Source organism: Mytilus galloprovincialis, chromosome 8, assembly GCF_965363235.1.
Source record: "Mytilus galloprovincialis chromosome 8, xbMytGall1.hap1.1, whole genome shotgun sequence".
Taxonomy (NCBI): Eukaryota; Metazoa; Mollusca; class Bivalvia; order Mytilida; family Mytilidae; genus Mytilus; species Mytilus galloprovincialis.
The window spans coordinates 48,277,276-48,300,658 of record NC_134845.1 but is presented as its reverse complement, the minus strand read 5'-3'; the positions used below and the strand labels follow the sequence as shown (position 1 = coordinate 48,300,658).

Genomic DNA, 23,383 nt, shown 5'->3' with positions numbered 1-23,383 from the left:
ATTATCTATAAGTTATAGAAGATCAATTGAACAATTTGACACAGCTAGTAATGTATTATTGGCAAGAGGAGGTAAAGTAGTTGACACTTCAAGTAGACCTGCCATACCTATTTGATAGAAAGGTGGCACACAACCAGTAGAGTACCTTCTTTATTGAAATGTCTCTCTATAAACACCTGTATGTCATTTAAGTGTAAACATAAATAATGTACGTATCAGGTTAACAATTAATTACATGTTTATTTCCATAATCTAATCTTCCTATCAAATCGATAGATATTTTTATACCAAATATTTAAATAAATAAAAACCAATAGCATTTCAATACTTTAATATTGTTTGAATAAAAAATTGATGAAATAAATAATTTTCATTGCATATTTCATTGCAAAAAAGTGTAACGGTTCAAAACATTTAACTTTCCCATCCTGATCTCGTATACTTGCCAAGTTTAACGAACGACGTGTGTGGTAAATCCAGTAGTATCTAATAAAACGCCTCTGACTGACCGCCACTTTTACATCTTTAATATAAACCTCCATACATTTTAGCAAATTTGCTACTGGATAGTTTAAAATCAGTGTTGGCATGTATTATACACATAATGAATATCGACAAATAGGATAAACTTTTTAAAAATATCGGTTTAGTAAATCAAAGCTACAAGCGAACAATATTAAACACTGAATGTATATTATACAAGATAATTATGCGGTTCAGTAGCTTCTGTAAAAGGTTAACTTTTATCTTGTAAATATGGAGTGAAGTGATCCAACCTTCCAACTTAGCCGCTGCCCAGAACATTTAACTTTTGGTAAAGTAAAGTGGGGGTGTTCCCCGGGACGTCCGATCTGCTTTCGATGTGTGAGGTCTTAACAGTTTTATGTGATCTGCCGATCACTGTAAATATTTGTACGAATGAACATGCGACTGTAATATGTTCTACGAATTCTGACACTTAGATATCAACGCTTGTCATATGCATAATTCAATAATAATGGAATTGCAGAGGAATGTACTGGATATATTTAAAAGGTGTTCAATGACGAAAATTTTAATTAATATTTGAATTAATTAACAAAAATATATTCTACAGACAAAAGTTGGATTCAATATCATTATTTGTATGACATAAGATAAGACATTGGACATAACACTTTAATTATTGATGCTTTGATGAAATAATGGTTAATTTTAATCACAACAAGATAACTTTATTTCCAGTTTTGATTCTTTTATTGACTGGGTGTACAACTATACTAGGCAGGAGAAAAAGAGACAACAAATCCTTCAAATTTTCAGACTGTGGTGAGTTGGAGTTTATTTGTATATTAGTATTTCTTATATTGTTCATTCCATTATAAAAAAAGTTTCGCCTATGGCCACTAACATGGATGAAGCATTATACAAACGTTGCTGATAAAAGTAATTTTAACAATAAGGGAATACATTTGATGCATATATCTTGAAGTATTTTTATTGATCATTTTCAAACCCATGATTTGAGCTGCGTCGGATAGAAATCGACCTTATGCAAGTGCATGTACACATATACATATCTAAGACTTTGATCGATTTTGAAATAACTAAGATATAAAAGCAGCATTTTGGTCCGTTTAAAAGGGTTGTCTTCTTATGAAAACCTACTTTTGGAACAATTACAGACTTTCCGTAGAAATTATTTCAACCCAAAATAGGTTAACATAGGTATTGATTTTCGTTTGCATCAGGTCGATTTCTATCCGACGCAGCTCATTTGTTAAAAGCACACTATTTTCGTCGAATTTAAAGTTGAGGTCACCGATCATCATAATTATTCAATGGCAAATAATTGTTTTTTATAATATAGATGTGAATTTTATTTTATTTCAAATGTGACATTTCATCAATATGCTAAACTTTTGTATAAGTTTTGTACTGCATCACCCAAATTTTATCTGATTTGTGAATAGTTAATGTCCATTTAACGTTCAATTATTACAAGTTAATGTTAGTATTATACGCATTTGCTGGTACGGACTGATCATTTGATGTCTTAAAACAATTAATCAACTGATGTTTTGTACCTAATTGTTGGGTTCAACCAAATGAAATAAACATCTACCTCCATGAAATATACCTAACCCCCTACATCTATCCCACACTGATCGTTTGGCAGTGATTTATTTTGGAAGATGGGAAGCATTTTATAAGATTAAATCTTTATTTTCAGATTTGATTTATTCACATACAGATTAATAATAAAATAGAAAACACAGGTCGTATATCTTGGCTTGTTTGAAAAAGAAATGGCTTTTGCAACGTGCAATTTCAATGTCCGTGAACATGAAATTGATTTCAAACCACACATGTTTATTTACGACATTGATAAATTAAAGTACGTCGAAGTAATCTGAAAAAGAAACGATCGTTTGTATATAATTTATTTCACAACTAAAGCATCTGAACTTATAAATGAAAACAAATAATTGCTTGAAATTTAATTAACTGAATTGAATGAAACTAACTTTCATTCACATGTGAGAATAAAAAATTTCAACAGGTACATCAAAGTTGAATTTATTGATGGAACACACGTAATTCTAACGTTAACAAACTGTTCATTAAACCAAATTGAAGAAGGAATGAAAAATTAAGATTATTTCCCTGATTAATATAGGTTAGATAAAACCTCAGAGTAAGACGTTTGCCAGCCTAAAGCTTATAGAATTATTGGAAAAAATCATGTTAGTGTGACCTATTGTTAATCATCTGACAATCATTATAAAGTTACGGACCTTGTATGCCTTTTGGAAAATAAGAGAACAGTTATATATATTAAACGTATGCTACACATTGTAACACTTTAAAATTAATATCTTGAAAGTAAGTTAGATATTGACTATTAGAGATATTACCAGCATGCAATTCAATTTTAAAGAACTACCAATCATGTATTTCAAACCCATATATATTAGGGACGACATCAAAAGATCGATGTAGGATAAAAAAAACTTAAATCAAATAGTTTGGGGGTGGGGGGTGGGGGGGGGGGTGGTTGGTGGGGTTAAAATTCTGCAAGCTTTGTATATCTAAAATCGATTTTTACATGTATCCCTATTGGTAAATCAATTTTTCCCAAATTAAGTAAAGAGGGGAAAGGGGGGGGGGGGGGGGGGGGGGGGTCAGTGAAAAAAACTATGTGAATTAAGTTTTTTTTTATCCTACATTGAACTTTTGATGTCAATCCTTAATAGGGAACATAGTAGGAGTCGGTTTAAATGAATGAACGTAAAGATGAATAAATATACTCTTTAAGGTTCTGCAGAAATAAGTGTCGATTCTAAGAGATGAACCCCTTCAAGGAAGTGTTGGTCCAGATTTTCCTAACTATTTTTTTTGACAGAACTCAAAACGTAATCAGATACGACTAAAATCTTAAGGCAAATTCTTATAATCCAAAACAAACACATCGAACCAATCTAATTTTTTTATTCATTTGGTGTAGTCTGTCCTTAAGTTATTAAGTTATTATTTAAAGCTCTTTGTTGGTCTGTACATATTTTATTTGACTGTTTGTTTATATTTAGGATAAAAAGATCCAATGCTCTTTCAGCAGCCTCGTTCCATCTTCCTTGTTTTATTTCTGTTAGTGCCAACCGTTTTCCACTCGTATATCAATGATATCAATTATCAAGATAACCTAGCCTCATTACCTTTATTGATTTAATAACAGGAAATTCCATAAAACATTGATAAGTGGAAAAGATAATTGGTTTATATTTATAGATCGAGAGAGGCTATTTAAAACATCAACGCTACTATAAATATGCGTTATTGTCGAGTTCAAAGAGTGATTCTAGTTGTTAAATCCTAAAATGAATTTGTAATTTCATAACGTAAGAATGTTTTTCTTCATATTTGAGTACAGGAAAATTGCAACGCAAGCTATTAAGTTGACTAATAAACTATATGGAGTAACTAGAAAAAACGTCATTTGAATTCAAAAACGGAATAACAAAGGGTAGATAAATGTTTGATATTCTAATAAGAATCGTTCACCGAATTTAGATGAAAAACACCTTAAAATAATGGGTTAAAATACTGTAAGCATTATGAAAATGTGGCGTAAAACTTGCTTTAATAGGATATCCATAGTAATGCGCTCTATGAAATGTTATATTACTTTAATGTGAAATCATATTGGGTTTAGAGCATACAAAGATACCAGGCAAAGTAGGATGGCATTTGTTACAAAACCTGTATTGATTTATTCAAATCAGACGGTAAATGTCAATCTTCTTTAAACGCGACTTGATGCATTTACCATGAGGATCGTGACGTCATTGCTTTATGACTTCATCAATTTATGAAAACTAAACTAGCTCAATTTAAAAAGTATCTAGGCTTAGCTATAAAACATACCATCAAAACAAATAAATAAGTATAAAAAATAATTAATGAAATATGTGTACCAATTTCTAAATAAAAATATTGATACTATCTGTATAGTTGCAGATAACATAAACTTTTGAACTGACATTGGTTAACAACTGTTGATGAGCAATTAAACTTCATGTTCAATTAACACTAGTTGCACCGCAAAAGTATTAAAAAAAGATATCAGTCATTAAATCGCTTCTAAGGGATGTGACCATCCAACTTATAAAAATACGTATCTAAGGACAGAACAACAGAAACTTTGAACAAAATAAAGTAAGCTCCGTCTCTCTAGTTTCAGCAGGTTGATAACCCCAAAAATCAAAGACCAAACAATTTCAAATATGCACAAACGATTCGGCTTAGTTTATCATCTATGGTGAAAAATAAGAAATCTAAACACACCTGGTCCTACAATGACGTCTATTGCGTGACAAAGCACCCATTTAAATTCATTAAGATCTTAGGTATTTTCAAAATGTCACGGATGACCATTGCCTCTTTATTTAAATTAAAAGATTTAACACTTTTTCCTGATGTAATGGTCATATAACGAGGACCATTGACACATATTACTCTCTCTTAGGAAACTATGATAATGAATTAATGATTTAACCAGTTAGAACTATGTAATTTACCTGGTAAACTTTCCGTCTTTGTATAGTAGTAAATTCAAATTACGTAATTAACGTCTAAGTTGAATATACACAGCTAAAGTTTGAAGATTATTTGTTTCGGATGTGATCGAACACCTGTTTAAAGGAAACATTTTCATTTGATATATATTTCGTTGTGCCTATCATGTTCGGTACACTTAAGATGTTGTTATGATATGTTTACTTACTGTTCAAATACAAATATTAAAGAATATATAGTATATAGTATTCCATGATAAGTAGATAGAGAATTGATAGTAATATATGGATACTGTGTATATAAAAAATTTGGCTGTGATGTTTTGCTATATGATATCAAATAAAAAATAAGTTTGAAAAAGAGAAGGAAGGTACCAATGGAAGAATAAAATCTGATTTGTCAATCGTAGTCAGAAGAAATACGAGTGCTATGATATTTTCTGGACAATATGAGTATTTAAGTCATAGATTTTGGTCATGACCATATGTGTATATTCAAATGGTTCAAGCATACGCGTTTGGTCAGACCACATGAGTATATTATACTTGTGGGGTATAAACAATCAAGACATCTTGAAAAAAGAAAAATAACAAAAATACCGAATTCAAAGGAAAATCTCAATGGAAAGTCCCAGATCAAATGCAAAATCAAAAGCTCAAACACATAAAAAAAAAAGTAAAACAACTGTCCTTTTTCTGAAAAGTTGCTTTTTAGCATCAAAGTCAAACCACCGAGAGGCTACAATTTTAAATTTAAAAACAACATCCTTTATTGTATTGTAGTATCTACGATCATACTGACATTCACCATCACAAAGCACTATTGCTTTTCTGGGATTGCACTTTTTGGTTGTGCAGTGTCGTTTGAAGTTGGTTTACTTCAATCAGTTTTGCTTGTGAGTGAAAAGCTGGCATGTATAGCTACTGCGTGATACGATATATTAGAGTATTAGGCCACGTGGATGTATTTCCGGTATTTTAAGTAGTTCTAAGTCATCAATATCGTAATATGACTGCAGTACACTATACTCATGTCAATTTAACTGCGACGCGTATGGTTCCAAATACTCATCTCATCTGGTCCGGCACATATATGGTATTACCACTGTAAAAAGGAATTCTAGGACGTATAAAGTGCATTATTTCGTTTCTATAAAAAGACGAAACATCTACACTAATTTACGTTTGAAGTAACGGAGTGCTATGATATCTTTAACTGTAGTTCAGGTGTGTTTATTAATGCAATAAACAATAGGATTGAGGGAATAGTAAACAATTTACAAAGAAGAACTGATATTATTGCGGTCAATTGACCACATTCTATCAACAATATTAATTTCAGGGTTCTCTAAATTAATTAGATACCTTTATTTTCAATAGATCAAACAGGGCCACCTGCTGTGACACTTTATTTATTTATATATATGAAGCTATCCCATTTCTACCACCTGTGCAGAGTTAGAGGATCTTAGGATAGAATATAGATTAAAGAAATGCTTAAAGAACTTATATACATGTAATGTCAAATCCTTAGTTTTAACATTGAGAAAGTCTGTCATAAAGTTGTCACATATTTAGTGTATAAAATAAAGTACATGGATGGGACTGTATATTATTATCATACTTCATGACAGACAAATACATACAAAAATATAGGTAATCTGAAAGAATCCCCTGCCAAATTACATTACTTATAGTGTGTTACACAACTATATAGATAAAGCCGACAAAGAAAGGAGTATGGGTTCATATCCCACTGCTAGGAACACGAAAATTTGCTACAGCAAAACCTAACAATGTTGCACTAAATTTTAACCGAAGTATATGTTATTTTTCCGGTACCAACATTGACACTGTGAAATGTATTTGGTATGTTTATTTTCTGTAAATTAATATTATATAAAATGTTGAAACATTACGGTAAAGTTCTATTATGCAGACACAAAGAGTCTGAGCCAGATTTAGTAATCAGCAGGTAATGCAAATGCATAACGCAGTCGCTTCACCGGATTTAAAATTCAAACTGTTCTGATTCGATCTAAACTGATGTTTCTTATGAAAACTATTTGCAGTATCTCAATACTAAATATTCTTCTCAATCGATTTATGAATTTCGAAACTACTGTTGCCTTTATTTACTTTATTAACTCTTTGCCTTTGCCTTATTTTAACAATTATAGAGGAATCTATTTGAACTCTTTCATCAAATTATAAAGTTTGTTATTTGTATCAAAATGTGATTTTTCGCAGTTATCTATGAAGTTTTGAAATATAAATATTGAAATGAATAAACCATCCTTATGTTCTTTAGGTTTTATTCATACCCATAATATTCGTTGTCGCTGGTTGTGAGAAAATAATAATATGAAATCTGCAAATAGTTGTGAAAAACTGTCAATACTTCAAACTTTTATAGGTACGACTGTTTGTAAGACTAATCGGTAGCACTAGTATAAGAAACATGTAAATGTCACTTTTTTGCCAGGTGAGAAAAAATCTGTTATTAGGTAACGAATTCTACCTACAGCGAAGGGCCAACATACGAAACATACACCTATTGTATTAATCCAACCTTTGACATGAAATGCACTTATATTTAACTAAGTTCAAGTTTCTATGGAGTATTTGATAGATTTAATTGAAATTGGTGAAGCAGCATTTTGTATATGTTAACCCATTCGTGTAATTATACTACGTATATTCATTGCAATACATATCCAAATCGTTTGAAATACAATTCCTATATCTTATCGATAGGTATTTCTTCAAAAGAAATATGTGATTGAAACACTTTTTACGTTTTGATTGCACAAAATTATAAAGGATTGGCTACATCAAATTAAGAAATTTCATTTTATTTTATAATTCAGTTTGACATGTCATTGATAACTTTATTTCTAGCTATAATAATATGATATAGCTTAGTCTTCTATTTAGTATTCTTTAAGAACATTACCAGTAAAAAGTGACAAATCTTGATTGAAAACATCATTAAATTTCAATGAGATATTTAATCTTTTTTTTTGCAGTGATTGGTAATAAGGGAGCTTCCATTTGATTTTTATGGGGGGGCTAGGATGAAAAATTTTGTCCTGCATTTTTTTTTTTAGTTGTAATCTCTATCCTGCCTTTTTATTTTTCACTCTAATCGGTCCTGCCTTTTTTTTTATTAGTTTATCCTGACTTTTTTTTACCTAAATTGTCATCCTGCCTTTTTTTTATGCAAAGTGTCTTATCCTGCCTTTTTTTTTTTACTCAAAACTCCTGTCCTGCCTATTTTTTTCAAATTTCATCCTAGCCCCCCCCCCCCCCCCATAAAAATCAAATGGTAGCTCCCTAAATTTATTGTTAAAACTGCTACTGTCAGATATCTACAATAAAGTCTCAAATATGATTTGTCCAATCCCTTTTATTGTTTTAATATACAAGGCCTTTTTAGTTATAAAAGGTACAATAACAATTATAATAAAAAATCAAAACTAGAACTAAACATTAATTTGACATGCAAAGAAATGATCAAAGTCATCAGGTTTTGTTCGACAATATTTATGTGGGAGTACATTAGTGGGAACTTGCTGTGCTTCTTTTATCATAGAATTGTTCTTTTTGTAAAGACAAAACGGAACGCCACTGAAAATATATTTTCCAACGTCACTTTAACATATCTACATTTCCTCTATCAAAGCTGTACTTTTAAGTCATGTACATATGCATAAAAAGTCACAATGCATAAATATATATGCAAAGACATACTTCATTTCTTTTTATCTTGACAAATATGGCAGATATTTAAAGTATGCAAGTTAAACGGCAAAGTACGACAACATAAATGTGGCATTTAGTGTTAATTTGTGGTCAAAACATGATATATTATTTAATATGTGGTTTTTAGTTAGATCACTGTGGTCGTTGTGGTAAACCTATTCGGTAAATGAAATGACATAGTGGTCACCTCCTTGAAATTCCTGTGATATAATAAACCTGTAATTATATTGAGCATGTCAACTTGAAACTCCATGTGAGAATAATTGAATGGCACTTGAAACTGTCACAACAATTGCTAAATACTAGGCATTTGACACACCTGTTAACTGGTTATTTTGACCAGTTAGAAAACTAAAAGTACGTCAATATATAATTACGACAACAAGCAATTTTCTTTGACAAAAATAGAAAAAAATCACTTGATAGATTTCGTTCGTGCGAAACTCTTTTCTGTATGTAACATAATTAAGATCGCTTAAGCCTAAACACTTGAAAAACAGGACTGTAAAAAACGTAATAAAGTTTATTTCAAAAGATTTTTTTTTATATATTCCCCTTGGGGTTGACAACAAACCGGACATTTGTATGTTAAAGATAAAATATCGAGCAGTTAAAGAGAGAATTCAATTATGCAATGTGAAATTTTCAATCTTCCTTTCACGTGCTTTATTTCACTTCTAAAACCCGTATCGTTACGTTGAAATGTTGCATAAAAGACACGTAGTCTTAACCCGTCCCTAGTGTCGTATTGTAATACACGTTCTTATTTTCGTACCAAACATTAAAGAAAAGGTCAAAATCTAAAATGAACTGAAGTCAATCAGGGCCCGTCGATGGCAGATTTATTGCACATCAAGGTAGAGATTCTGTTTAGAACAGACAGGTCAAAACTTCTACAGAAAGGTACTTAATTACAATTTGTTAACGTTAATAACTAAAACAATTACACTCGCGCATTAATGAATGAACAATAGAAGAACAAGACGTTTGAAGCCTATTATAAAATGATTGATACCTTCCTGTTTTGACACACTGTTGTCTTTTACGACTTTAACTGAATATATGATGAAAAGAAAACATCATTAAATGCGGTAGGCATTTGTTCAACATGTTAATTGATACTTACGTGGATAGTTACTTTCAATTGAACGATTCGATTTAATTTACAGTAAAACAGGTGCGATCTACTAAATATAACCATTAATGGCAATATGTTTTACTTCTATTTTTTTAAACGTTTAATGAAATTGCAATAAATGACAGTAAGTACTACAATTAAAAGACAAATTCATAAGTCAGAACTATATTTGAATGTTTCTCTAGCTAGATTTTGTTATCTTAGATTTATAAGTTGTATTTCGCGTGAAAAGAAACTTTTTTGTGTATGCTCTTGTAAACATCATTTTAGCGGGCATGATACCGTTTTCATTTTTAAACAGACAACTTTACATCGACCCCATTAAAAACCGGAGGAGATATCAGGTGCTCTGGAAAGATGAGCAAATCCAGCTTAACATTTGGTACTCGTCGTGTTGCTTACTAAGAGGTTTAGATAGCTTTAAAACCAGATTCAATCCACCATTTCTACATACGAAAATGTCTGTAACAAGTCATAGACATGACAGTTGTTATCCATTTATAGATGTGTTTGAGCTTTTTGTTTTGCCGTTTGATTGGGAACTTTCAATTTTTAATTTTTCATCGGAGCTATAGGTATTGTTGTAATTTTCTTTTTAAGTTCAAATACGGTGATAAGACTAAATCGGTAAGTCACATTCAATGAACAGAGGGCGAGATTGTGGGTAACAACAGTTGGAATATATCCGTCGTCATCTGTGAAACAGGTATCTCATAACGGTCAACTAACCCATGAAGACATTTGTTGATTTTTCGACGTGATGCTTTCAACTTCATCATTTGGAACTCCTGGTTCAGTAGCTTCCTTATAAGCAGGCAGAAACTCTCTATCAAATTCTTGAATCTAAAAAATAAGATAAAAACATATCTTCTCAGTACACAGAAAAATGTGACATATAAAATTTTCTGACGTCAGACAAACAAATCAATGAATGTGTTTGTAGATAGATGTTTTTGTGTTCTGTTAAATTGTTCCTTTTAAAATTGTTATACGATGATGACTGATGTACCCATATTTTGACTATTTTATTTATTGTGTCTGTTTAGTTAACGCATCAATGTAAATATAACGGAATTTGATGAGACTGTCATCAAAGTGAGAGGGTTAGCGCTATAAAACCAGGTTTAATCCACCATTTTCTACATTTGAAAATGCCTGTAACAAGTCAGGATTATGACAGTTCTTGTCCATTCGTTTTTGATGCGTTTTATTATTTGATTTTTCCATGTGATTATGGACTTTTCGAATTGATTTTCCTGTAAGTTCAGTATTTTTGTGATTTTACTTTTTGCTGTATTAGTTTAAGCATCAAGTAAATGCCTTAAAACAAATGTCAATAATACTTCAGAGAAAATGAAGAATTAAAAAAGGATATCAGAGACTTAAAATGCCAAGTTATAGTTATGTCAAATATTATTTATTATTTTATCCATACCCACGCAAAGGCTCCATTGAAGATGACATGGATTAAGAGCTTATAAGGAAAGTAGATTCCACAAATAATTATAAGTATGGCAAATATGTTAAACAAAATCTAGTTTATCTCAAAAAGAACAACCTTCCAATTATCTGCCTGCTTGACATTTTCATTTTCATTTTAAGGTGCAGGCAAAATCATTCAGATAATTTCAAGAATACTGTCATAGAATTATTAAAATTAATACATAAAAATAATCTCAGAGGATTACATCAAATGGGCAGTGGTCAAACATTGATTCATAAAAATTAAAAATTGGCAAAAAAGACTTTTCAAATGTTATTCTGTTATTAGTATTTTATTTCTTTTACAGGTTCTGATCCAAATCGACCTATACTTTTTCATCACGTAAAAATTCATCCGAATCCCATAGTTACGCCAGGAACGTTGGAGCTTTCTATGGCGGGAAATATTACACATGACTTACCTAGACGTATTTCTATAGAGATGAAAGTTACAAAATATTTCTTTAACAGAATTCCATTTAGTCTACCGTGCTTTGAAAACCAGATAGGATCATGGTAAGTAGCATGCACTTATAATATTATCATATAATGTATTTAGTATGTGCGTAAGAGACAATTTATTGAAAAGGGTAACAGAGGAAATACTACAAATTCATTTTTTTAGACGGTCATTTCGATCTTTACATAATCTGAAAGTAGGAACAATATATAAGTCAGTTAGTTTTAAGACTTATTCATTGGTGAAAATTCAATGCTGATCAGACAATTCGATTTCTTTTTAATCCAGTACTGATCAGACAATTCCCGTGTAGTCAATTCAGTACTGTTCAGCAGCTTTTCAGACAATGCAGTATGATGGTGATGTTTAAAGGTAAATAGCTTCAACTGAACAGTCTGAACGCACTGCATTTAATAATTCCAAAAAAATATTGTTTTAGTCTTTTTAGAGATATTCAGACCAAAATGACCGTTTTAGATGAACATTGACTTAAGAATTCCTCACTGATTTAATAATCATCTAGAAATATTATCTCATCAATTGAAATAAAGGAAGAAATTGTCAATATTCGATTTGAAATCTTTCAAGTTGTTAAGAAAAAGAATATTATATGGTAGTACAAAAGACGTGGGATAACAATTAGAAGTTTGAAATAACTTTTAAAAGAAAACGCGATAAATGCAGAACACTGAAATACATTTATTATGTTTGATGACATCATGGTGTTTGCATAGTTATAATAACAAAAATTGAAATTTACAATCAAAACGTATCTTTTAAATCATAGGAGCACCAAAAACGCTGTCCTCTAGGTGGATTGTACAATAAGTCCAAAAAATTCAATTACCAACCAAGTGTAAGGTGTTGGGAATTTCGTTAAGAATTAGACCGAACCCTTTTTCTACTTTTAAATAACTTAAATTTGTTGTCTTGTTTTCAATATATTGAACGATGTTTTCTGAAATAACAATACTTGACAATACAAACTTGTCGCGCTTTGATAAAATATAAGTCGTCGTCCCTACTTTAATTCGCAATACTCTGTTTGATCCGTAACATATAACAAAGCGTTGAAATTAGGTGGACCAATTAACATAATGGGAGATACCTATTATAGAAAACGAGAGTAGAAGATCCTTGTACGAGCAAGGATGTCGCGTAAGACAAGATGTAATTGAGAAGATCTGCTTTCTATAATAGTTTTGATTCTATAGAACTGACTGTATATATCAGGGTGGAACCTGACGACGTGTGCGGTCTACTGGACTTAATATGGTGTTTATATATCATTATGTCCGCAGTAATTACATGTTTATGATAGATGTCATTCACTTTGTACTTATTTTAATTTAACTACTTTATGAATTCAGTATGAACAGTAAATGTTAACAATAACAAACAATTTTCAAATTTAGAGGTGTAAAATTAAATGTGGGCCAAAATTCAAAATTGAGGATAACAATTTGAAATATATAATTATAAAATTAAGTAATTTATACACAAAAAGAACGTATCAGTTTCATTTCTAAAGTATTACACACGTCATATAGATATCCGCCGCTTCATCCCAAACAAAAATATGGGACCATAGTTTACATTGTGCATTATCATACTACGTACTTAACCTCGTATTGACATATGCAGCGACACAAGTTGAATTCACACATTGGTGAAAGTCAGTCTTTCGTATTATTATCGCAAACGTGTATTTTTCCTTTGTATCCTTTGCATCCTTATACATAACGTTTTTTGGGGTATACACATACATTCTTATTCATATTAACACATCAAGTGCAAATAATATGTTATAATACTTACAAAATTATACCTTTATAGTGAATCAAATTTGGGGCAGCAATTTTGGCGATCTAAGTCGCGGTGTTCTACACAAGCTGTTGTTGCTTTAAAATAGAATTACACATTTCTCTTCTGACTGATGGAAACTTAAATGTAAAGCATGTATCAATGTTTATAATCACAGTATCAAGCATGAACAAATCGAAACGTAATTTTTAAAAGCTTACCCAATACATATTTACCAAATGGATGTGTGGGGTTTCTATCGTACAAACGGATACAAGTACATACACAGTAATAAAAAGGGGCAACTAATTGATTTATCAATAAATTTGGAATTGTTATATCATGGCAAGTGTTGAAAAATAGATACAGGCTATGTGACATACATTTCATATAACCCTTAGAAGCTTATGTTGAAGTTTCATCAGACTGCGATCAAAGAATAATGTCTTTGCTTCAAAGCAATTTCTATCTTTTTTCTCTTATTTATACATGTAGCTTTCCTCTCTTCTTATATTTCCCAAAATGTATCTCTAAATAACATATATAACATTTTTGATTTATATTTCAGCACGTATGACAATATTTGCCAAAATTTAGAAAGATTTGAAAAGAGACAAAGATGTCCGAAACGATTAAGACATTTAGATATTCAGTGTTATTGTCCATTCCATGCTGGAGTATTTAGTGTGAAAAACCTAGCTGTAAATATACCTAGAATAGGTGGATATGCTGGCTCTTTTGTTAAAGTAAGAGTAAGCATAATTTATTTTTATATCTTTATATATGTTGATATATATTATCTATGACTTCGTACGTGTTTGACCATCCAACTATTTTAATTTGAACGTCACTGATAAGTCGTATTGTTATCAATGTAACGCTAGTTGAATTGTCAATATACAGGAATTGTATATGCCTGTAATACAAGTGAGAGGTTTAGCTAGCTATAAAATCAGGTTTAATCCACCATTTTCTACATAAGAAAATCTATTCGTTATGTCTTCGTGTTTGTGTTTGGGCTTCTGATTTTGCCATTTGATTACAGCCCAGTAGTCAGCACTTCGGTGTCATTTTCCAGATTTTGTACAGGCAGTTTCATATTAGAAAACGGTGGTTTTATAACTAATTAAACCTCTCATTTGTATGACAGTCTGTAGTTTTTAAGACAAATACAACTTGTGATTACTTCAGAGTAATTTGGAAGTCAAAGTGAAGTTTAATCAATGACTTGTAGAAAAAGAAATATGACACTTCAGTGCATTGCTAGTATATGAAAACTGTATTTGAAGGAACGTTGAACGTATCGTTTGTTTGATAAACATCTGTAAAAAAGAAACTGCACATGTTTGTATTTTAAATAATAACTTTGCCGCCTTTATAAAAAAAAAGAAGAAGTTTGCCAATGAGACAAATCTTCACAAGTGACCATATGACACATAAATTAACAACAGTTTTCTGTAGGTCACTGTATGTACATTGATATGTGATATATAGAAGCAAAAACTGCATTTATTGATACAAACGTTATTGCATCACAAAATTCTTAAATATACTCTTAAAAGTAATTGAATTATTTTTTAAGTTAAAATATTGTCAAAATTATGAAAACAATGGTACTATACATGTATGAATGACAGTTGTTATCCATTCGTTTGATTTGTTTGCGCTTTTGATTTTGTTATTTGATTAGGGACTTTCAGTTTCAAATATTTCTCTGAGTTCGGTATATTATTTTTATTTTACTTTTTTTGTATCGATGTACCAACATTCGTTTGACCTTAAATTCGTTTGTATATGTCCTTTCTTAAAATATAAGCAATATTTTAAAACTTAAATGATTTATATTTAAACAAAAAGATACCTGTCAACTCGTACTCATCACTGCATGTGACTTTTGATCACTATTTGTATAATTTTCTATGAGAAACTTGAATGAAATTAAAAGCATAATGGTCTTGTGGAAATGTGTACTTTAATTGAGTGTAGTCTCCTAGTAGATTAAATTTTGCATATTCGCATTATATTGTTAAATGTCCTCCAAGAAAAATAATGACTTTTTAGGATTATTCATTGATACGTTTTATGAAAAATAGCTCGTGTGTGGTAAAACAAGTAAATTATTTATATTAAAAGATACCACTGTGAGAATCTGTTTAAATTTTACAATTTAAAGAAAAGAAAAATATAGTATTTTACAGCGTTTTTGATAAATCAGGTTAAAATCTATTAAAAAGATTTTTTTTATCTGCACTGAGTTTTACATTATTTAAAAGCACACTGAACTAAAAAAATATATAGAAAGATACCAATTCATAGATATTGTAGTTTATCAAATATTTTCTCAAAAGCGATTAATAATGCATTTAGTAACATTAGAAATCAGTTATTTTTTATGTACTTAACGTTAAATGCGTTATTTTAAACAATAACAAAAAAGTTATCACAGTTTTATGATTTTATCTCAATTGTAATTTATCTATAAAATAAGAAAAAATCTCCTTTTTACAAAATCAAACGAGTCATTTTCATTTATGGATGTTATCTTACAAAAAGAGTGTTTGTGTTGGTTTTTTAAAAATTTAATTAACAAAGCAATGTTTTGTTTTTGTTTTGTTTTTTTAACTCAAGGTGTATTGTTTTATCAAATGATATTATGACCACAAAACTGAAAGAACTAAGTCAGCAACCATTTAACTTCAGGGGGTCATGGTTTTGTTTTTCAAATCTAGCACTAAAAGGTATGGTGAAAACCTGGATTCAGAATTTTTTTGCCATCTGCTTGACCATAATTTTTTATTTTATCAGATTGGAGATCAGCATATATTTTTTTTAGAAAAAACTCACCCCCTTTTTTGGGAAGCTAAATGGTCGTCCCTTAAATGCGATACTCACAGTTAACATTTTTTGGTAATTAAACATGAAAAGATGATCAAACATATTCAGTAGTATCGGCTCTAGATGGTTACCGTTAAAGATTAATGTGAAACTTTGTTTTCAAAATTTTATCAAGAAATAGTTCGAAAATATTTTTCAAATGAAACAATAAGAACTAACTGCGGTATTGAATTTTGTATATGGTATATGTTGTATTCAATTTATAATTCTTCATAAAATTTAAAAAATCCGAAAAAAAACTAACCTCATCCGAGTTAATTGTTTATAATGTTCATGTAAAAATGGAAAAGATAAGCAAATATATGGACATAAATAAAGTTAAATTTTTGTTTAGAGAATGCAAAAAAAAAGAGGCAGATATCGATCAAACAGTTTGTTTAACTAATAAAACAAGTTCGTATATCGTTTCCGTCAGTGTCAAGCTGATACAGGGCATATGCCAATCAAGACATCGAGATCTTTCATCATAGTGATCATCTAAAGATAAATCTAATTTACTATAATCTTGTTCGAACTTCCGGTACAAAGTAGCTACTTCTACCATTGTTATAGTTGACGGGTAAATAGCTCTGACGTCATTTTGTAACACTGCAATCGTGCAGTAAACGGTTTATTTTTGTCACGTACAATTCATTGCTTATCTTTACATATTTTTACGTCATGTGTAAGTATAAAAGAAGAACACATCAATTCCTAATATGTGAAGTTGTGATAAATCTTTATTTCTATTTTGGTTAATTTTGTTGTTGTGTTAATGAAATATACAGTGAAAGGAAAACAGAATGATTAGTTTATTGTTACACCTTTGTCAATGTTGAAAGCGTGAAATTTGACAAACAAATTGGGATGAAAAATAAAATATTTACAAAATATCATCAGTAGGGGAGTTCAGTGTTAAAACAGTATGTCGACTGACACTCGCAGAAAGCAGACGACTCTTCGATAAATAGAAAAAAAACATTTACGAATTGTCCAAAATTGAACTTTGTTTGATTTCATCAAAAATTGAATAATTTGGGTTCTTTGATATGCCGAATCTAACTGTGTATGTAGATACTTAATTTTTGGTCCCGTTTTCAAATTGGTCTACATTAAGGTCCAAAGGGTCCAAAATAATTAAACTTAGTTTGATTTTAACAAAAATTGAATCCTTGTGGTTCTTTGATATGCTGAATCTAAAAATGTACTTAGATTTTTGATTATTGGACCAGTTTTCAAGTTGGTCCAATTCGGGGTCCTAAATTAAACTTTGTTTGATTCCATCAAAAATTGAATAATTGGGATTCTTTGATCTTCCAAATCTAACTGTGTATGTAGATTTTTAATTTTTAGTCCCGTTTTCAAATTGGTCTACATTAAAGTCCAAAGGGTCCAAAATTAAACTAAGTTTGATTTTAACAAAAATTGAATTCTTGGGCTTTTTTGATATGCTGAATCTAAACATGTACTTAGATTTTTGATTATGGGCCCAGTTTTCAAGTTGGTCCAAAATTATTATATTAAGTATTGTGCAATAGCAAGAATTTTTCAATTGCGCAGTATTCAGCAATTGCAAGAAATATTCAATTGCACAGTATTGTGCAATAGCAAGAAACTTTCAATTGCTCAGTATTGCGCAATAGCAAGAAATCTTCAATTGCACAGTATTGTGCAATAGCAAATATTTTCAATTGCACAGTATTGCGCAATAGCAAGCAATTTTCAATTGGAGTTATCTTTCTTTGTCCAGGATAGTAGTTGCATCAACTTAAATCATTGTTTTATACAATATACAATGTATATTCACTTTTACTACCAACTGATAAATTAAAACAATCTTTACCATTCAGTGATAACAAGCACTTTTTTTACATTTTAATATTTTATGATGTATTTAAATGAGTAGTTATTGTTTGCAAACTCCATTAGAAATTTGAATTGAGATCAGTTTTGGAAAAAGGGAAAGGGGGATGTGAAAAAAAAATTGGGGTGGGGGGTTAAATTTTTCTCATTTCAGATTTCATAAATAAAAGAAAATTTCTTCAAACATTTTTTTGAAAGGATTAATATTCAACAGCATAGTGAATTGCTCAAAGGCAAAACAAAATATTTTAAGTTCATTAGACCACATACATTCTGTGTCCGAAACCTATGCTGTGTCAACTATTTAATCACAATCCAAATTTAGAGCTGAATCCAGCTTGAATGTTGTGTCCATTCTTGCCCCAACCTTTCAGGGTTCAACCTCTGCGGTCGTATAAAGCTGCGCCCTGCGGAGCATCTGGTTAACTTTCGAATAAAGTGTTGATTTTCTGTTTTTGATTTCTTTACGTCTTGTCATCCCGGGTCATTTAGTTTACTTTCCAGTAAGAGTTTTGCTCATTGTTGAATGTTGAACCGTGACGTGTAATATGGATTTAATTTAGAATTACTCATTTTGACAATCAAATCACATCTTCATTTTACAAAAAATAATTATGCTTGACAAACATATTGTCCCTTAATTGCTTTAAAATTTGTAATTATTGTTCTATGTCCGTAGACGGTGCTGACGATTTTGTAGGTTTCTTCTTAATAACGTTTATATGAATTTTACAATTTGATATATCTTTGAATTCATTGAAGAATTTAAAACAGAAATAGGAACGATATAGACAGTATATTTAAAACATTTAAGTCTTGAAAAAGATCATTTCTTTTCTATGTGGGAAATTTTTAAATATGTCAAGAAATCTGTTTAAAGTGCCAAGTAATTTTGCTTATAATATAAAATCAGCATCCTCTTGATGTTCTCTAAATACGTAATTAATTGGTCGTTCCTTGAATTATACATTTACTTTAAAACACAACTAACGTCAATTTAGTGGCACGTGTATAAAGAACATCTCGATAGAAAGAGGCGTTTATCATGAATTGATTAATATGAAAGAGTTTCGGCCAACACTCTCAAATGACAGTGATGTGTATTTTAATAGACCACCTAGGAAGCAAAGCCTAAGGCTGTTAAACAACGTGTTGTTAGTTTTCTCAGTTCTAGTTCATTACATTTCTTTTGTATTTTACATCAGAATCTGAATAGCGGAAAATGATTAGATGATTTAGCACAAATAATTAATATTTATCTATTTTCCTTCACATAGAAGAACAACATAATATGTCTCGTAGACGGTAAATAGCTAACAAATTATTATAAGGTTCAATAACGCATTATTAACCACGCTTAACCTCCACTTACAACAGATAAACCTATGGTTCTCTAATGAGTACAAGTAATTATACGTTACCGTATTATATAAACAGTTTTTTCTCTTCTATCTAATAGGTTAAAAGCTTCTATTTAAATAGAATAAAGAAATGTGCAAACTGCCGATTAAAAACTACTAAAGTAAGTTTGTTTGCAGACATCGTTTTTTTATTATTCCTGTCAAGCCTGCTTCGTCTCGACTATGTGGTTTTTGAACTAAAATGTTATTGAAATGTTAACTCGTGTCAGTTCGTTTTGTTTTGAAAAGATCTTTTTTTAAATCGGTAATATGAATGAATTTTTTGTCGATCTATTTCATTTACTTCTTAAAGATATTTATATGAGGGACGCAACCAAAAAAAAAAAAAAAAAAGACTAGAAGAATCTCAAAGTAAACTTCCATTGTTTTTTGTAAGACTTTTGTTTGTACTATTTTAAGTGAATCAAGTCCATTTTTATATAACTGTGGTTTGACAAAGGGGTAAATCGTGTCAAATTTCAAAACAATTATTTATGTACGATTTTTTTTTATATTCAAACTGACAAGAGAAGTTTTGAACCGCGTGCAGATGTTTTAGATTTTTTTTCATGAAGTCTCATTATTTTCCAATACATCAGCAAATAATGAGTATTATCGAAAACAAATACGTCTTGAAGTAGTAGTCCAGGTTTTAACTGGTTATTTTAAAGTACATGTACCACTTGCTGCAACTCAACGCATGCAGAAGTGGAAATAACTGCAATGCACATCTACGACGAAATTTTAAAAACTTGACATTATGCACATATTTCTTGAATAAATCAATAAAAGATATAAGATATGAATACCATAGAGATATCGTGCTGTGAATAGAGAGTTTTGCTCCATGTTGAAGGAAATAAGATGAAGAACGACATTAACAGCACTATTCCTTGCCTTTTTTCTTCTTCTTCCTATTCGTGTACGTGATTTTGTTTCACATCCTATCTTTCCCATTAGAAAATTTCTGCCAGTTATTTTTTCTTTACATTGCCATGCTATCTTACAATTTAAGGGTTATTATCCTGAATGAAAATCTTGTAACATTTACAAAACATAACAAACATCATGCAATATATACATTACAAGGTTATTCGATATATACATGGAATTCTGTCAACACCTTTTACCCTGACACGATAACATGACACTTATCTGTTTATAACATTTACACCCTTTAAGATAATCTACCGAGATAAAGTAGGTACGTGTAGGTAAATGTCTATCTACGTATTCCTCTTCATGACTCCAGAAAATTGACGATTTAATCGATATAGTTTATAAACAGTGAAAGTTTTTGTATCTTTTGTTTATTTACTTTAAGGTCGTAGCTTGTTACTATACTTTTATTTACGCGTATGACCATGTCAAAGTCAAAATTTTTGACATGGAGTACCGGTCACACGCTCCTTTCGTTATATGACAGCTAGCAATACTACTATTTACATCGCAAAATTCATGCTTTAGAATTAGCTGACACTTTATAATGATATTTTAGTCTAATGAACTGTAAATTTTAGCCATGACATTTGGGCAGTTCGGTACATCTTGACGAGGAATCTATTGAAACTGTTTAGGTAAACATGTGGAGACAAAATGAAATATGCATTTTAAATCAATGAAATATTTTAAAAACAAAAACTATGATGTCTTTATCGGTTGCTTTCGTATATTTGTTTTTGGTCTAAAAAGATTTAGATATCTCCAAATGCTTCTTGTTTGGGCACACGACGGATGCCAAGAGTGGAGCAGGATTTTTTTTACCTTTCAGGATCACATGAGTTCACTCTGGTTTTGGTATGGTTCGTATTTCTCAACCTTGAGTTTTCCGAGTTTTGCACTGAAACTCTTGTTTATTTTTTGTTGTTTTTCTAGTCATTTGTGTTTTTTTTTTTTTTTTAATTGCCCCTCCCCCATCATTTTGTTATAAAGTGACGTCAAAACTATTTTTTAAGTTCTCAATATGTTTATACTTTCAGGGAGATTATGCAGTGAATTTTAGAATTCTGGATGAAGATAGTGGTGAACTGGGTTGTTTGAATCTGCGGTTTGCCATGAAAAAACGAAACAAAGGATGGCTTTTTCGAATATAATCAAATGAAACTATATCATTGCATACAATTACGGGTGAATATAGATATCTATTGACGAACGGATCAAAATGAAATCCAAACTTGCGTTAGTGATGCTTTCATCGGCTGTTCCTATAATTATTTACAATGTGCGCAGACTCAACTTGCACGTGACATGCTGTCATTTGTCAGTGTCTACAAAAACGAAAGTATACAGCGCGTGTTCAGTTTACTTTGTACGACAATACTTAGCCGTTAGTTTTAGAATTAATGTGATTCTCTTCATTTCTCATGCTCATGAGATATTTACTCGCTGTTTATGCTTTATACACGTAAAGCGGACATAAAACAGTAAATGTTGGTGACACATAATTCAAAAATTTGCATCAAGAATATGAAATAATATGAAAGTAGGAACAGACAATAGGGTGCATTGCTGTTTTTGAGCATCCCTTTGTATTTAATGTATTGTGTTTTAATTTGTTGGTTGCTTACTTTAATATTGTGAACTATTGTAGCATTATGTATTTTTTTCCATGTCGAATTATTTGCATTGTATTTTCATTAATATCATCATATCTATATTGCATCATTCCCGATCATTTCAGTCTTTCATAGTTCAAAGTTAATAATTCTGGTTTTAAAACAGATGAATTTACAAAAAGGCTTATTCAAGCGAGATAACTGCCGACATTTTTTTGTTGTTGCCGTTATATTTTCGAATGAAGACAGTGAATATCTTTATGTTATAGACACAAGAGAGAAACGCATGCTAGAAACGTTTAATTCAGGTATAAACAATGAATATCCTGAAATTTTATCTATGCCTTAAGGTGGTACCCAACACTTTAACTAAAATTAATTTGGCTCGTTTAATTTTCATAAAATTTTAACAAAGTATTTACTTTGACCCTTTGACAAAAATATAAAAAATTCTAAAAATTTGAACCAACCGTTTTATCAGAAAAAATACACTGGTTATATAGCAGTTTGACAAACACTTATTTTGATCATTGAGAAGCTTAATATTCCATTAACAACACAACGTAATTAAAACGTTAAGCTGACTTTACAGAGTTATCTCCCTGTAGTGTTAGGTACCACTGATGCAAATGATATAAATGTTAGGCAATCCCACAAATTACTTAACACGTAGAAACGTCCTTTTTAAATTTAAAGATTCAAACACTTGCGTATCTAGATTTTTAAACCAAACGTAATTGTAGTTATAATGTTTTTTAAAGATAGTCATACATGTATGTATATTCTGAACTTAGGAAAGAGTGTTCATAACTTCTTTTGCAGTGTCTATATGACTCCTGTATTTTGTATTATCCACACAAACTACAAATTTTGAGAACATTTCATTTTTATGGACGGAAATGTCATTAACAATGAGTCTGATTATATTCGCTTGGAGTAAGAAACGCACGGAATACATTTTACTAAAGATCTTCCGTCAAAACCAAATT

General features: G+C 30.5%; 1 protein-coding gene across 2 annotated transcripts; it reads left to right on the top strand.

Moving 5' to 3' along the window:
* The first annotated feature begins 528 nt into the window (after positions 1–528).
* LOC143042090 (ganglioside GM2 activator-like) lies at positions 529–22,737 on the top strand. 2 transcript variants are annotated; one of them, XM_076214333.1, is made up of 4 exons: positions 529–1,308; positions 11,748–11,955; positions 14,271–14,454; positions 21,819–22,737. In XM_076214333.1, the coding sequence occupies exons 1-4, from the start codon at positions 1,185–1,187 to the stop codon at positions 21,930–21,932; spliced, it is 630 nt and encodes a 209-aa protein (XP_076070448.1). In that variant the 5' UTR covers positions 529–1,184; the 3' UTR covers positions 21,933–22,737. The 2 variants fall into 2 exon arrangements, with proteins under 2 accessions (XP_076070448.1, XP_076070449.1); XM_076214334.1 differs by having other exon boundaries at positions 540–1,308; positions 14,271–14,448.
* Positions 22,738–23,383: the final 646 nt, after the last annotated feature.

Bases quoted from the DNA above. Each gene is read 5' to 3' on its own strand.
- LOC143042090 (XM_076214333.1), top strand. From the start codon at position 1,185: ATGGTTAATTTTAATCACAACAAGATAACTTTATTTCCAGTTTTGATT. The intron at 1,309-11,747 runs GTGAGTTGGAGT...TTTCTTTTACAG, and splicing joins CTTCAAATTTTCAGACTGTG to GTTCTGATCCAAATCGACCT. The intron at 11,956-14,270 runs GTAAGTAGCATG...TTTATATTTCAG, and splicing joins GAAAACCAGATAGGATCATG to CACGTATGACAATATTTGCC.